Source organism: Lissotriton vulgaris, chromosome 5 (assembly GCF_964263255.1).
Source record: "Lissotriton vulgaris chromosome 5, aLisVul1.2, whole genome shotgun sequence".
NCBI lineage: Eukaryota > Metazoa > Chordata > Amphibia > Caudata > Salamandridae > Lissotriton > Lissotriton vulgaris.
The window spans coordinates 1,676,845,040-1,676,860,731 of record NC_141693.1 but is presented as its reverse complement, the minus strand read 5'-3'; the positions used below and the strand labels follow the sequence as shown (position 1 = coordinate 1,676,860,731).

Here is a 15,692-nt window from a genome sequence, read left to right as displayed (position 1 = left end):
ACCTACTTATTAATAAACTTGAAAGGTTTAGGGCTGGAACTAAAATGCTGTTGTAAAAAATGGTCTTGCACCAACTTTGTACTAATAAAGAGAACTAGGTGAAGTTCTTTGAAAATGGTTTCAATGTAAAATGTAAAAGCTCTTAAATGAAGTTGTATTAAAAATGCAGCTTTACTGTGGTCTTTGGCTCAGTTAAGAAGTCCAGAGGCGCCTGAGTATGTACATACTTTGTCTGAAAACAAGATGTTTACAATGGAACTCCATCTTTGCAGCCTTTGAATTTTTATAAATGCAACATCTTTACCTGATTGAAGTATCCAATATCTGTTTTTAAGGAAAGGACCAATCCGTGCACCAGAGCACTTAAGAGCAACAGTGCGGTGGGATTATCAGCCAGATATCTGCAAGGATTATAAAGAGACTGGTTTCTGTGGCTTTGGAGGTGAGCAACTGTACAGGTAATATGTGACTGTTTGTTGGTACTCAAAGATTTTGTTCATTACTGTTTCATGCCTGTTTCTGGGTACTGCACAAGGAAGGGGCTCCAAGGTCAGATGGGTAGAGAATAGCAATATGGCAACGCCTAATGGACTGTGCCCGCGAAGAGAGCATATTACAAAGGGTATTTGGACCTGTAGGGTGTGATGGGGTATTCATTGACCTTGGTGTCCTGATGCTGGATTCACATTTAAACTGAATGGTAGCACTGTTCTTCACGGATAGGATCTAATGTGGTTCTCTAAGGGAGTGGTGCAAATTTGCTCAAGTGGCCGAAGACCATAGGTTTTGGCTTTAGATACCTTGTAAATGGGTATTAAAGGCAACAAGAATTTGACTGGGACATGTAATGTGTGGTTGTGAGAGGACCTGAATGTATGATATAGAGCAGAATGTTAGTTTAGGAGTACACATAGATTTCATGTAACATTGCCAGAGCAAGGTGGGTATACCAGGCTTGGGAATCCCTGGTTCTGCTCATGAACCTAATTTTAGGCTATATAACCGCGGTCCCGGGTTTGGCTAAAGGAGGGTAGTATTTAGGGACATCGATTGCCCGGTGTAGAACATCTTTTAGCTTTTTAGTAGTTTACTCGGGAGTAGGGGCTGGGCGTAACTCATGTAATCTGCAGTAGCGGCAATAGGTGGACTTGACACAAAATGATGCAACATTTTGTAAAATTACGCAAAAATAGTAATTCAGCATGTAGCGCTATTTTCCTAGCAAAAAAGGCCCCATTGCGTCCAAGCAGCTGCATGCTAAATTCATTCTTTTTATGCTTGTTTCACCCCCCCCAGTACTCTTAATTATGCAAGCGGTTGTAATCATTTAATTATCAAGAATTCTGCATCGAAGAGTAACTCAGAATGACCACCATTACTCCAATTGCTCAAACCAAATTAAAATGACTCCTAGGCCTTCTAGGAAGCCACTGTCTTATATGTAAATTCTTTATTTCACCCGAGTGTGATGGGAAGAGCTGGCCACAGAGTATCTATGCATGGCTTATGAGTGTCCTTTTACTGTAAGGAGGGAGTTTCTGAAACACCTGTGCTTTCTAGATGATGTGATGGATAGAACGAGTATCCTAAGCATGTAATATGATGGGTTGGGTACCTATATGCATACAAGGTATTTCAGTGGCTGGTGAACCCCATAGTTTACTAGAAAGTGAGTGCAAATGTATGCCTAGTGAATCAGTGCAGTTGAGCTTTGCAAAGTGAGAAGATGTTTGGCAGAACATGTCTCCGTGCATGTTAGATTTCCCAAGTGAAGACTTCAAACCTTATTAGCCAGTGTCAGCTCACCATATAATGGAAAGAGCTGGCCAGCCTTACTTGTATGCATGACCTAGACTGTGACTTTGTGCAATGTATTAATTACCATTTTTTTTTCAGATAGTTGTAAATTTCTGCATGACCGATCGGATTACAAACATGGCTGGCAGATTGAGCGTGAACTGGATGAAGGTCGATACGGGGCCAACGGTTAGTAGCTTACGGTTTTATTTTAAATCTATTTCCTGAGAGAGACAATGCTTTACGGTCCCAGCTTGGCATAGAAAACCACCACCGCCACGCCAAATGCAAGATGTTTTCCAAGAATTGCGCTTTAACATCTTGTATTTTAAATATTCTGATTTCATGATTTCAGCTTTCTTCAGTCTTAAAATATTTATCTCATATCACATCCCTGTTAAAGAACCAAGATTGCTTATGGATTTACTGACCAAATATTTCCAAGGTTGACTTGTTTTCATTTGTTTCCTATACATTCTTAGATTATGCAGGTACTTAAGTGACATTATCACTTAAGTTCTCATTAAGGGGATCTCTACTGATAATCAAACATTGTTCTGTCTGCGTAAAGTATTATTTTTAGTTGCTTTTCATTAGAAAAGTCATATGTTCTCATCTAAAAACAACTTAGGAAGATGCTGCACCTCTCTGCGCCATTGGGCATCCTACATAACCATGTATTATATACCTTAAAAATGCCATTTAGCTATCTAATAGACCCGAAGTGGCTCATTGGAAGAGACTGAAAAGCAAGACTGCGGGTCATCTATGTCGCGTACTTAATGGCTGGACTGAAGGGGTGGTCCATACACATAAATGTAGGCCTGTGGCCCATCTCCTTGACTGACCCAACCTCCCGGCCTTACCGAAATTTCAAGAGCATCACCCGTAGCACCACAGGTGCGCTGGAATCGCAAGCCCTTACAAAGTCTGATCTGGGTTAGAACTGGGAGAGGAAGTGAGGGAACAGATCTCCTGAGACTTCCTGCTGCCAGTGACTGTGAGGATACAGTGTGATGTCTCTTGTGCACCCTCACTGCCCTTCACCCCTCCTCCCAACCCCACCGTGTGCGCAGTCAAATCCCTCCACTGTTGAATCTCAAGAAACATAGTCATTCAAGCCTCAGGGACCAGGAAAATCATAGCCCAAGATTCATTCCTCCGACTCAAAACTGCAACTGTTGTGACCTTCACATGTCCAAGGAGGCAAAACCTATGAAGGCAGAAAACATTGCTAAATACCTACCATCCAGTGTACGTGCCCCAACAACTCCCATAGCTGCAGACATAGCTGTGCAAAAAACAAAACTGTTTGTGCAAATATGAGTTAAAAGCATGCTTGGCAGACCTAAAAATAGTCTTGGAGAAAACTGTAGTGGATGTGCGCTACATTCAGAAATTAACTGGGAAAAGATTAGGCAAACGTTAACCTCATCCCTGCGGAGAATATCCTTCTCCTGTGCTGGCCCTAATGTAAATGGGTGTGGTCATGACTTCATGAGCACAGCACCACTGTGCCTCATGACGAGCTGAGCTCGTCATGAGCATCGAAGGGGTTAAACAAATATGAAGTCAGTAAACCAGAGACTTAAATTAACGGATAGTCCACTCAAATCCAGTCCAGCTCCTGAGCAGTCCTTCCACACCTCCATTGGACATTTAGAACAGCAGATGAATCACCACAAATGGGAGGATCTTGAGAACAGATCCGGGAGAGATAATATTTGTATTTGTAACCTAAAAGAGGGAACTGAAGGAGAAGACATCTACATATCCCTAGAAAACATCTTGAAGAAAATTCTTCAGTGTTCCCCAGTAGGCTAAAATTACTATAATCATTTCTCATAACTTGAGAAGCAGATTCAGTGACACCTGAACCCAGCCCAAAGGTTATACAAGTAAGTTGGCATTTATGATGACAGTCAGACATGCAGATCAACTCCATTTTTGAAGAGTTTAAGGTTTTCCTTTATCAAGCATTTGGACTTTTGGTAGAGGTTGGGGGGATATGAACAGAGGTGCGGTTCTCGTGTACTATGCAGCGAGAGAAGATCACATAAAATAGAGGGTCTAAATGTAGGGGGACTCAATACTAGTGAAGCCAAAGTCCTACCCACCTAGTAGTATCTAGATCTTGCCATAACCGATCCAAGAAGCATGGTTGGTGTGAACTTAGAAGTCTTAAATAAGTTATACAGAATTTGTTGCTGTTCTTTGATTAGAATGTTTATTTCTCACAACTTAGTTCAGATGGCTCCCTGCACTGTTATTTCACACACTCACTAGGAGTACCACAAAAGATGAATCACACATGACACTAAGGTACAATACTGTTCAAATTATTCTCACTTAATATCAGCGGTCTGAATGCCCCTTAATGGTCTGACAGTTCTGGAATTAAATAACATGCCATAACTAGTTCTATTCCTCCAAGAAACTCCTCTCCAATATAAAGACCAACTTAGAATGAAACATACAACTTACTTCAGACATGTCTGGGCTTCTGTCATCTTACAAATAGCAGGAGCAGGGTTTGCAATACTGGGTAGACACAAATTGCGAGGAGAGAAAACGGAGGTTACTAAAGCCACAGAAAAGTGATACATAAAGATCTGTATCCAGAGGTTTTGATCCTCAATTCCATTCATCACAGTTCCCCAATGCAAGCTCGTTAAAACTACTTTTGACAAAGTTATTGAATGTACGTCCAATAAGGTAATTTTGGCTACAGACTTCAGCTTGTCCTGGGACCGTTCTCTTGACTGGGCCAAGGCAGGTAGGCTGGTCAAGAAAGTTACACTGTGCAGAGATATCAGACATCTCAGTTTCCGCTCACGGGTATACAGAGATCGTATGGCACCATAAACCTTTCTGGTAGGCGCTTTCCTTGTCGGTTAAGAGGCACATTGGAGTATCTAAAATGGTTATGCTACCCTATCGCTATACTATTATGATAAGTCATAACCCCCGGTGTTATCCTTTTGTGGTTTGGATAAGCATCTGGGTAAACTCATCTGGCACAATTCCCACCATAGTGTAGCTTTGCCTAATGTGTGACTTCCAGTTTATCAGGGGGTGGGATGGGGAGTGGCCGGGGGGTGAGGGGAGAGTTGGACGTCCCTAACTATCAACGTTCTGATTTGGCCTAGGAACAATTGCTGGTCCGCTGGATAGTAGTGCAGTCACTTAAAGAGACCGCTGATACTATGCCTCCTGTAGGATATGCAATCGTCTTAGTATTGCTTAATCCTGGAACTACCTCTCTCACCTCCTGACTGCGGGACAGCGCTGTCTGACTAGGGGCACCTGAATATCTGTCTGCCTGCTTCCCTATGCCCTCTTCTTAGTCTCCCCAGTCAACTGGGAATCTAGGAGGACATGACTTACAATACTGGCACCAAGCTAGAATTACGATTTCAAGATGACCAACTCCTGCCGATTCCTGCGGTTATCCAGTGTTAGGGGTGTTTTTCATAGATTCACATGCCTGAATCAATCCCCGTCGTCGAGATGGGAGTCCCCGGTACATAAAGATAGTAATCTCCTAGTAGACATATAGAGAAATAGGCCAGTTTTCTCTTCTCAACTGGGTTTCCAGTGTTCTCTGGTACTATTTTTGTTTTCTGGAAATATCTTGGAAATATCTTCATGACTGAGACACCAAAAAAAGGGTCTTTTTAGGCCCTATGGTTCCTGTGGGAAGAAAAGGCTGCATATAGATGACCAACATAAAGACTGTCTATATTGCCTGTATCCAGATCATTCACAAGGATTGCAAGGTATGTCATACCTTGTCCTCTAAAACCCTCAAAGATCATGAGGGACGTCTCCTAATCTGGCTTCAGAGATTGAAAGAAAGAGACCAGCTGGAATCTTCTGAAGAAAGTGAAGGCTCTTCAGTTTCTTCCAAATCTTCTCCGAAGAGACCAAGAGTGATTTCTCCTGGCCCTTCCACACTGCCTCCTCATAAGAAGACACTGAAAAAGTCTTCAGAGGTCCACTTTGAGGTGGTTTCATCGAAGGTGTCCTCTCAGAAAGTTCCCACCTTCAAAAAGCCGACTTCGACTCCGTCGACGACGACATTGTTGATGACGGCTTCAACGACGAAGAAAGCTGTTTCTTCATTACAGTATGTCACTACGTCTACTGTCTCAACGTCGATGGCAACATCGTCACTGACCTCGTCGACGACTACGACCCCATTGTCGACAGCAAGTAAGACTGTGTCGTGGTCGATAAATTTCAAGAAGACTCGTCGACGAGCTCGACGACGAAGACATCACCGTCGACAACATCGTCGACGAAGACACCGTCGACGCGAGCACCGTCGCCGAGGACGCCGTCGTCGAGATCTCCAGCGACACCAGTATTGACGACGGCACCATCGACGATAACACCAACGACTACAACATCCGTCGACGCCTCTTCGTCGACTACCACTCCGTCGACGGGCTCGTCGGCGACGATGGATCCAAGTTTGAAGAGCACATATGTGCACCTTAGGATCACAAAAAAGACGCTAACGCTGGATTTAACCTCACTAAGCAGAGTCCAACCGCTGCCTCCAGCATGTCTCCTTGAGGAGGAGGATTCAGATGAAGGGGACATGTTCCAAACTGCGACAAGCCCCTCTGAGCTTAATGTGAAATATTAGGAAAGTTCAGATGAAGATGAGTAGCAGGAGAAAGAATATCATCCACCTCATCCACAAATGTTTTGCCTTCCAGCCTTTTTAGTCTCGGACTTACAATACATCATAACAGATTACAGGGGTTTCCACAGTCACCTGCACCTCAACCCTCAGCAGTATCTCTCTCACCAAGACCACGGCCTCCGCCTTTAAATTTACAGCCGGATCCAGTCAACTTATCACATCCTCCGTCTACCGATGAAGACTAGGAAGAAGACCAGCATGAAGAGAGAGAGAGCTTCAATCTAACCACGATGAATGGGATGACTGTCATTCCGTGCCCTGCTTCTCCAGCACAGGCACAAGCGGATTCGCCACCCGGAAACATTCGAGGGTTCCATAATGTCATTGAGAGGGCAGCAAAACGTTTCCAAATCCCCATGGTCTCTCTCCAGCAGGAATGCTTCTTATATGATTTTAAGGAGCCCTTCAAAAAATCTGTGAAATTGATACCGATTATAGGATACCTGTGGGGACAAGGTGTTAAAGTGATGCAGAACCCTTCCTCAGTACCTCCGGTAGTTCCTCGCTTAGACAAGAAGTATAGAGCGCCTGATATTGCGCCAGCTTGTTTAATAGGACATCCCAAGCTGGACTCCGTGATTACACAGGCAGCTCAAAAGAAGTCCAAAAATCCTTCTGCCCTGTTGTCAGCTCCGCCAGATAAAGAAGGTCGAAGGCTGGACAATATTGGGAGACATTTCTCAACAATGTCTGCTTTGACAGTAAAGGCGGCCAATGCCTTAGCGCTTTTGGGACATTACAACAGACAGTTATGGGCAGACATAGCCCCTTATCTAACGTCCTTGCCTGAGGAATCGAAGGAAGAAGTGAAGAAAATATTGCTCGAAGGGGAACGCTCAGCGTTAGAAATAATAGACTGCGCGATGGATATTGTAACAACTGGATTTCGCCAACTTGCCGGGGCAGCTGTTTTGAGACGGCAAGGTTGGCTAAAGGCAACTTCTTTTCGTCCCGAGATTCAGACGAAAATCTTGGATATGCCTTATGATGGCCAATTTATCTTTGGACCTCAGATCGATGAGGCGTTGCAGAGTATAAAAAAGGACACTGACACGGCCAGAGCGTTGGGAACTCTCCAATACAAAAGTCCGTCCTTTCGCGGCTCAAGAGGAAGAGGACAGTCCTCTTACAGGGGGGATTATCAATATCGGTCATCATACTCTTCGGGGCAGCAACATCTGCCACCAACAATCTTCGTATGGCAAAACGTCCTTTCAGGGTAAAGGCCAACAAAAAAGGCAACGCTCATAGAAAATGACCTTTCCTTTTGGCCAGTCTTTAATTCCTCTGTGCCCTCAAAGATTGGAGGAAGAATTTCCCATTACCTAGAAAATTGGAAGAAAATTACCATGGACCGGTGGGTTCTACAATTAGTTCAATTCGGCCATTCATTGGAGTTCCTTCACATACCTCCCCAACCCCTCCCCGACCTATGCTTCACAAAAATCTGCATCCGATTCTCCGAGAGGTCTCTCTTATGCTCCAGAAAGGGGCGATAGAAAAAGTCCCTCTGTCCCAACGAGGGAAAGGATTTTATTCCCGCTTCTTCCTAATTCAGAAGAAGGAAAAGAAGTGGAGGCCGATTTTAGACCTCAGAGCCCTCAGCAAATTCCTAAAAAATCAGTCGTTTCGTACGATATCGATCCAGGAGGTCTTACAACTCCTAGATATGATTACATGGTATCCCGGGATCTTCAGGATGCTTATGTTCACATCCCAATTTACAAAAATCACAAGAAATGTTTAAGATTTGCAGTAGCGGGCAGACACTTCCATTTTCGTATCCTTCCTTTCAGACTCAAGTCCCCACCTCGCATTTTTACAAAATGCCTATCTCCAGTAACTGCATATCTTAGACAACATCACCATCAGGTTTTTCCATATCTGGACGACTGGCTGATCAAAGCTCCATCCCTAGAAGACGCGTCCAGGTCTTCCAACGCTTGTTTGCAACTTTTTAATCATTTAGGACTCAAGCTCAATCGGGAAAAATCAGTTTTTCTACCTTCTCAACGTATAAATTTCCTAGGCGCCACACTCGACACGAACTTAGAAAAGCTTTTCCATCAAAGGAGAGAATGGAAAAGCTAGTGACACTGGCTGTTCTCGTAGCCTCAAAGAGAACCTTAACGGTTCGCCCGAAACTCCCTTAGTATTAGAAAGAGGATCTAGACCAGTCCATATGAGTCAATGACATCAAGATAGTGGCAAAAGAAATTACCACAGGCAGAAACCCGGCCTACATGGGTTCTCTGTACTATTTTCTAAAACCTTTATGCTTAAGATGGTAAAGCATATGGCCTGCCTTTTCAGCTACATAAATTAGATATCAGGTGTCACTTCTTCAATGAGAGGATCTGATAGCACTCATATGTTGAAAACTGGAAAAGATTTGGAAACACGTGCAGCCTATCACCCGAAAGTACTCTTAAATACGGATATACAAATATTCTGTTAGATTTCACTAACATGATTGCCCTACCTAGCTGATTCCGACCAGTTGACATTAATGGACAGGCAGGGCAGTGATAATATAAGGAGAGTAGTACATTTATTTAAAAAGTCACCCTACTGCCCTAGTCTTGTGTCTGAAAAGACTTTCAGTAAAATGAGTTGGAAATTTATAGAAGCAGTTTTAAGAGCGGATTGGATTACAAGATGAGAGGGTGGATTGCGGATTGTGGTTAGCTATAAAGCCCAGGAAGCCGTAGTGAAAGTCAGTGGCATACCCTCCAACAAATTTACAGTTCAGAGAGGCATAAGGTTGGGCTGCCTTCTAATTCCTCCTGTTTTTACTTCAGCCTTATTAATCCTGTCATCTCCCTCTTGGCACATTTCAGGTCACTTTATGCACACCTGGTTTAACCCCTTGCGTGCGGCGGGAATTCCCCGCCCATGCTGACTCCGCCTTGCGCGGGCGGAGTCATGACGGAACGGTTCCGTCATGACTCCGCCTTGCGCGGGCGGAGTCATGACGGAACGGTTCCGTCATCAGCACAGCTCACCCGTAGCTGATGACGGAACCGCTCCGTCATCAGCATGCAAGGGGTTAAAACACATTCTTATGTAAATATATATATATATATATATATATATATATATATATATATATATATATATATATATATATATATATATATATATATATATGTTGGAAAACAAAGCAGAGCCATCTTAAGTACTCCTAGTAGAAAAGACTGTTTGTAAGCTTTCCATTCGTTCTCATGCTCTCCCAGCTGATGCTTTTTGGGGAGCCTTCTTAGTGCATGTCCGTAATGGGCTTCCTTGCAGGGTCTATCCTATTTTTTTCCTATCAGAGGGTTTTCAGCATCAGTGGCCTCGAGAAGATAAGGTTGAGGTTGTATCATGAAATTCAAAGGGTACTACTTTAGTGTATAATTATGTACTCCATCCTTCATTGGATGGATAGAACCAAACGTTTATGGGTTTCCTAATTGTGCAGGTAATATGAAAGAGCCGTTTTATGGTTGTGAAAGCACCTTGATACTGGCAATGAGATTTTGCATTGACTTCCATTAGCTCTAGAGAGGAACCATGAGTGGGTCCTCAAAACTATATTATTCCTGTGAAGTATTGTATAAGGCAAATTAATATAGTACATGCTGATGGTAAAGTTACAGTGAAAGCAAACCTTTGAGCATGAGAGTTACTTTCGATCTGGCAGTTCTCACAATGAAAGCTGTGCTGCATTTGTTGCAGAGAGTGCTGCATCCTTCGGAGGATCTCCTTTCTCAAATTAGTCTGCTCTACTGTACCTTGGTACCTGTAAGCATTTGGAAAATTCACGACCACCTCGTAACCTCGTAAAACCTAGCTTTTCCCTCTGTACTCCTGAATAGTGATTCTGGACATTTTCTCTACCTGTTGCTTTATGTCTGGCTTAAATGCCAAGGTGCATAGATCCAACAATTTAGACACAATGAAGGTGTAAATCTATAGCTTCTTTAAGGCTCCAGCATTTTGGGTGCTAGTGACCAGTTCGCTGGAGCACATTTTGGCCATTGCGCATGACCCCAAGCTCATCTCATAAAAGTGCGCTGTACTCAATCACTTATCTGTATTACGTACAAACGTAAAAACCCCAAGAGGAAGCAGTTTATGACAATTAAACTTTTTTTATGAACTTCCAAAAATCCTTAATTGCTGCTATCATGAATTACACTGGACAAGGATATTTTTTAAATAATTTTTCTTTTGTAAATTTGTTCTGGGATCTCACTTACTAGCATATGATGTTCAATGTTGATGAATTTCGTGATGACCCTATGATGGAGAACCAGGTTTACAAGTATGTAATTTTCTTTTCCTGTGCCTGTGGATTCCGGGGAGAAATGTAGATTATTTACACCACGCCATTCAAAAGTATTTCCCTGACACTTAAACCTCTTAGGGTATACATGCAAAACTGCTCAATTGCGTATGCAAAAGAGCTAATTTTCTCTTAACCGTTTAGAAGGGCAATTTTTCTGTGAAATTACAATTTACACATTTAGCTAAACCACATGCTCTGACAAATGCCTAATTTTCTTAATCATCAGGCTTTTGATATGATTGCAACATGCAGAATGAGACCCAATGACAGATTTGTTAAAGAAATTGCATGTTCGAGGCATGTGGGCTGCTGAATTCATATCTGTGCATAGATCGCCTCCTAGTGTTGGGTCCGGATGATTGCACTTTGTTGTCTTGGAAGAGTCTTTGAAGTATCAAGAGATAGGTGACTCCTCCCTTGGACTACAGTGCGCATGGGCATCTTCTCCATCCTCAGATTGTTTTTTTCCGCCATTGGGTTCGGATGCTAACTCCTGTACTCCAACTTCGGAATCGAAAGCAAAACTTTTCTAAAGGCCAAAAGGCCTTCGAGTTCGATGGTATTATTCTCGTTCGGTGCCTCTCTACTCGATCCAACCTTCCATCTCAAATTGGTCGTTGACGCGGGCCGTTGGGCCTTTTCGATAAACACTCAGTATGCAACAAGTGCCTTTCCCCAGACCATAGGGAAGAAACCTGCCCAGCCTGCGCCCAGTTTTGATCCAAAAAAACTATACGAAACCGACGGGCCGCTAGGCAAGAAATGCAGCGACAGGCACCGGAACCGGACAACATCTTCGATGATGACCAGGATCTACAGGAAGCTCCAGACTCGGACCTAGAAATCATCACCATCACTCAGACTCCGATGACGAAATCCCACCGGGGCAAATCGTGAGTACCCTGCCCCCGACACTAATTAGCCCATTACCAAAGGCTCCGGTCAAGGCATCCACCCAGGCGTTACTACCCAGAACGGCAATAAAATACCAACTCTTTTGCCGTTTCATTTGTGCACCCCTGTCTATGCAACTATGAGCCCATCTATTTTGTTGCAGACCCGGTGAAGTGTATTTGCTTGAATGTATGTGAGTTTGAATGAACCCCTAAAAGTGCGAGTGACTATTGAGCCCCTGTTTGCTGCCCTGGAGTGTCTGGAACACTGAACCATATGAGGATGTTCTCTCCCTTATTTGATATACAACATCACACTGATTGTTTTTATAGAGCACTAGGTAAATTGTCTCTGAATAGTCTTTTATTAATATGTGCTTGAAAAATTAAGAAAATTTGATAAAAATATGTATTTTTCTTATGAAGGATGGTTTGAAATTACTGGCGTTTGATGTTTGGTAATATTGCTCCATTTTGAACAGAACTGGATCCCTTGGAGGACCATTCGATATTTATTCTGGCAGGGTGTTTCTTTCTATTTGTGTCCGGTCAAGGCATCGCCAAAAGGCCTTAGCCAAGATCATAAAAAAGTTTCGCCAGCCCCGCCGTCCGGCTCGGCTCCGAAATCGAAACTGAAACCTTCAGAAACCCCAGGGCCCAGTACCATCGTCCGAAGAAGGTTCCAGAGCCAAAGAAGGTCGTCGACCCGAAGGGCGTCTATCCCAAAAAGGCCGTACAGCCAAAGAGCGTCGAGCCAAAGAAGACTGTCGACCACAAAAAGGCCAAAAACTGTCGACCCCAAAAAAGTAGTCGAACCGAACAAAGGCACACAGCCGAAGGGCGCCGAACCAAAGCAGGTCGCCGACCCGAACAAGCCTACTGTTCCGAAATCCGTCAACCTGGCAAACGGTCCCATACCGAAGCCTGTACCAAGGCCGGAAAAACCTGTCCACCCAAAGATAACTGCTCCAAAGACACCAGTCGATCCAAAAAAGAACATCGACTTGGAAAAAGACACTCATCCAAAGAAGCCCACGGAGCACAAAAAACGTGTCGAACCGAAAGTTCCGGTCGACCCGAAGACACTTGTCGACCCGAAGAAAGGGCCCGAGCCGAAAAAGTCCAACAAAACACCAAAAGTCGTCTCAAAATCAGGTGTTACCGACCCAGAAAAGTCTAACACTCAACCCAGGACTGTAGAGGAAGAACTATTCCACCCAGATCCATCAGACGACCAGGCAAAGATGTATATTAATCCAGAGACTGGTAAAGTTACCATCCTGCATAGGAAAAAGAGGCCTTTGGACTTTGAACCTCATTCCCCTATTCCATTGAAGAAAAAGGACTTTGGGACTTCTCCCTCTAGACCCTTCATCCCTTTTCAACCTATCATGCATACTACACCTTTTGCTCCTTACTCTCCATCTCACCACGGTGAAAATGAGGGGAACATAGCGGATGAGCCACAGCCTCTATATGATTTCCCACAGGATCCTGAACCACAAGAGGAACCTTGGGATGAGTCAACAGACCCTTACAACACCCATCCCATCCCTGATGTACCCACTTATCCTACTAAGCCGTCACCTACTGATGACACCGTAGTCTTCAATCAACTCATAGACAGGGCAGCACAATTCCACAATGTGGACATGCATAATGACCCTGTGGAAGAAGACTTCTTATTTGACACATTCCCTACTGCAGCAAAAAGTGTCAGAACACTTCCCATGTTAAAGGGGAGTTCTAAAAAACGCACCTGACATATTTAAGGATACAGCCAGGGCACGGGTAATCAATCACAGAATAGAACAAGCAACGAGGGGGGGGGGGGGGGACAGCAAGCAACGGGGGGGGGGGGGGACAGCAAGCACGAGCAACGGGGGGCAGGACAGCGAGCACAAGCAACGGGGGCTGGGAGCAAGCACTAAAATCAATAAATTATATACTAATAAAGAAGCAACATTGAAAATGTGAAGACTTTTTCTATGAACTAAACATATTTCAATATTTCATAATTTGTTTAGTGTATACTTGTATTTGTATTGTGTGGAGGTTCAAATCATAGAAATTGTTTAGGCCGGGGTACCGTGTCCGTCCTCATATTCCAGTAATGATTCAGTGGGGTCCCCACAAGTCAGAAGGTTTAGAGCCGCTGCTCAAGGGTGTAAAATACCATACCAGAATATGTGTGTCTTGCAGGCTTTTCCAACTCTCAATGTCAGATTGATACAATCAGTACAGGTGTGGGGTTTGTGGGTTCCTATTATGCAGAACCCTCTCAGCAACAAGATTTGTTAGGGTTGTCTATATCTTTTAGCTTCCATTTTCTGCCCATTAAATATATTATGAATATCAACTCAGTCACCCCTCTCCCCTCCTATAATGAGGACGTAGCAGAATTCAGGTGTCCAGGCTCCGGAAGTACACACTACATTAATGTAGTCCTGAAGGAAAACAAACACAGTCTGTGTGTCTTTGGAGAACAGATGTTCTTTCTCCATTTGTACGTAGCTGAAGTTCCCATTCTCTTCAATTTCGCATTTCTCCAATTTGATGTAAAAATTAAATTAATTGCTCACAGGTCTGAACACATAAAAATGATTCTCATGAAAGCAGGCCTTTGTAAAATGTCTCCTGGCCTTTCCCAAGTATTAATACGTATACACTGTAATTACGCAAAACTGCGCTACAACAGAAACACAAGCCCCCATACTCCAAATCATTAAATCTCCTCCCGGAGACTGCGCAAGCGCAGCCTTCGGTCCTCGACCTAAAAATGGGCGAATGGCGCACTGCGTACATCCTGGTACATTGCAGGGCACAACCAAAGTGGGCATGTGGTACACCAAAGCCAACTTGGAACATCAGAGCGCACAGCCTATATGGGCAAGTGGAGCACCTGGTACACCTTGGCAGTTTACAGGGCACAGCCAGAAGTGTGAGTGAAACTCCGCACTTGGTCACACTTGGCACAGGTGTCTGACCATGGCATGAGGCGCACTCGGGCAACCGGGCAGATTGCAGAGCAAACATAAAAAAACTGGCACCAATGCCAAGCTGGCAGACTACGGAGCATGGTAAAACTGTTTCTGGTGCAAGCGGACTCTGCAGAGAGGGGATTAAAGGACACCCACGTGACCAGGGCAGGATGCAGGACACACACAGTAAGACCGGGCACCTGGCGCACTACAATGGGCAGACTGTAGGGCATAGGTAAAAAGTAGGGTTGGTCTGGACCTTCTGCAGGCGAGAGAAACACTTATAAAGGTGCCTCTAGACTCTGGCCAGAGGCAGGCATGTGAGATCCATACCAGCCTCTCTGGGTGGCACTGTTGGCACAGCGCCCTCTCACCCACGCTGCTTTGACACCTCACTTCATCCCCACAGAGGAACATGCAAGCTCAGGCCCGGTACAGGCATGTTACATGCAGACTGTCACAGGGTCCGCCAGGTTTGGAGCCCCCTCGCCAGGGTCTAGCTTTGTCAAATGGTGTGCCAGGCCACAGTGCCCTCCTGTGCCACCCTGAGAGGGCACCACACCCGGATACATTGAAAGCCAGCACTCCCTTCACCATTTCTGTGGTTATGAAACAGTGCCAGAAACCCTGAAAGTCGAAACAAGTAACCTTGAGCTGTCCTGCAGCCGGTTTAATATCATATGCGATGTGACATCACAGAAAGGCCGCGCGACCATCATTGCCCAGCTGTCCCGGTGGCTGGCACGAGCTACAGCAGCGAAAATGACTTCTATGCATCCGTAAAGTAAAAAATAACGAGAATAAATAGTCGGTTTTGTAAGTAGAAAATTGCCATTTCATGTGCACATTTCATATACATGTGTTAGGTACATTTGCATTCACGCAAATTTCCTAACCTATAGTACCGCTGGAAAGAACCGCAGCGCTACATAGCAAAAAAAATTTTTTTTTTTAAAAATGCAACAATCTGTGAG

General features: G+C 44.2%; 1 protein-coding gene across 3 annotated transcripts in view; it reads left to right on the top strand.

The window, feature by feature from the left end:
* Positions 1-15,692, top strand: part of LOC147716939 (E3 ubiquitin-protein ligase RNF113A-like) — a 419,377-nt gene that overhangs the window by 291,260 nt on the left and 112,425 nt on the right. For all 3 annotated transcript variants that reach the window (XM_086920462.1, XM_086920461.1, XM_086920460.1), the window contains 2 exons: positions 336-442; positions 1,897-1,986. In XM_086920462.1, coding sequence (XP_086776588.1) covers positions 336-442; positions 1,897-1,986 — 197 coding nt within the window. The remainder of the gene's footprint in view (positions 1-335; positions 443-1,896; positions 1,987-15,692) is intronic.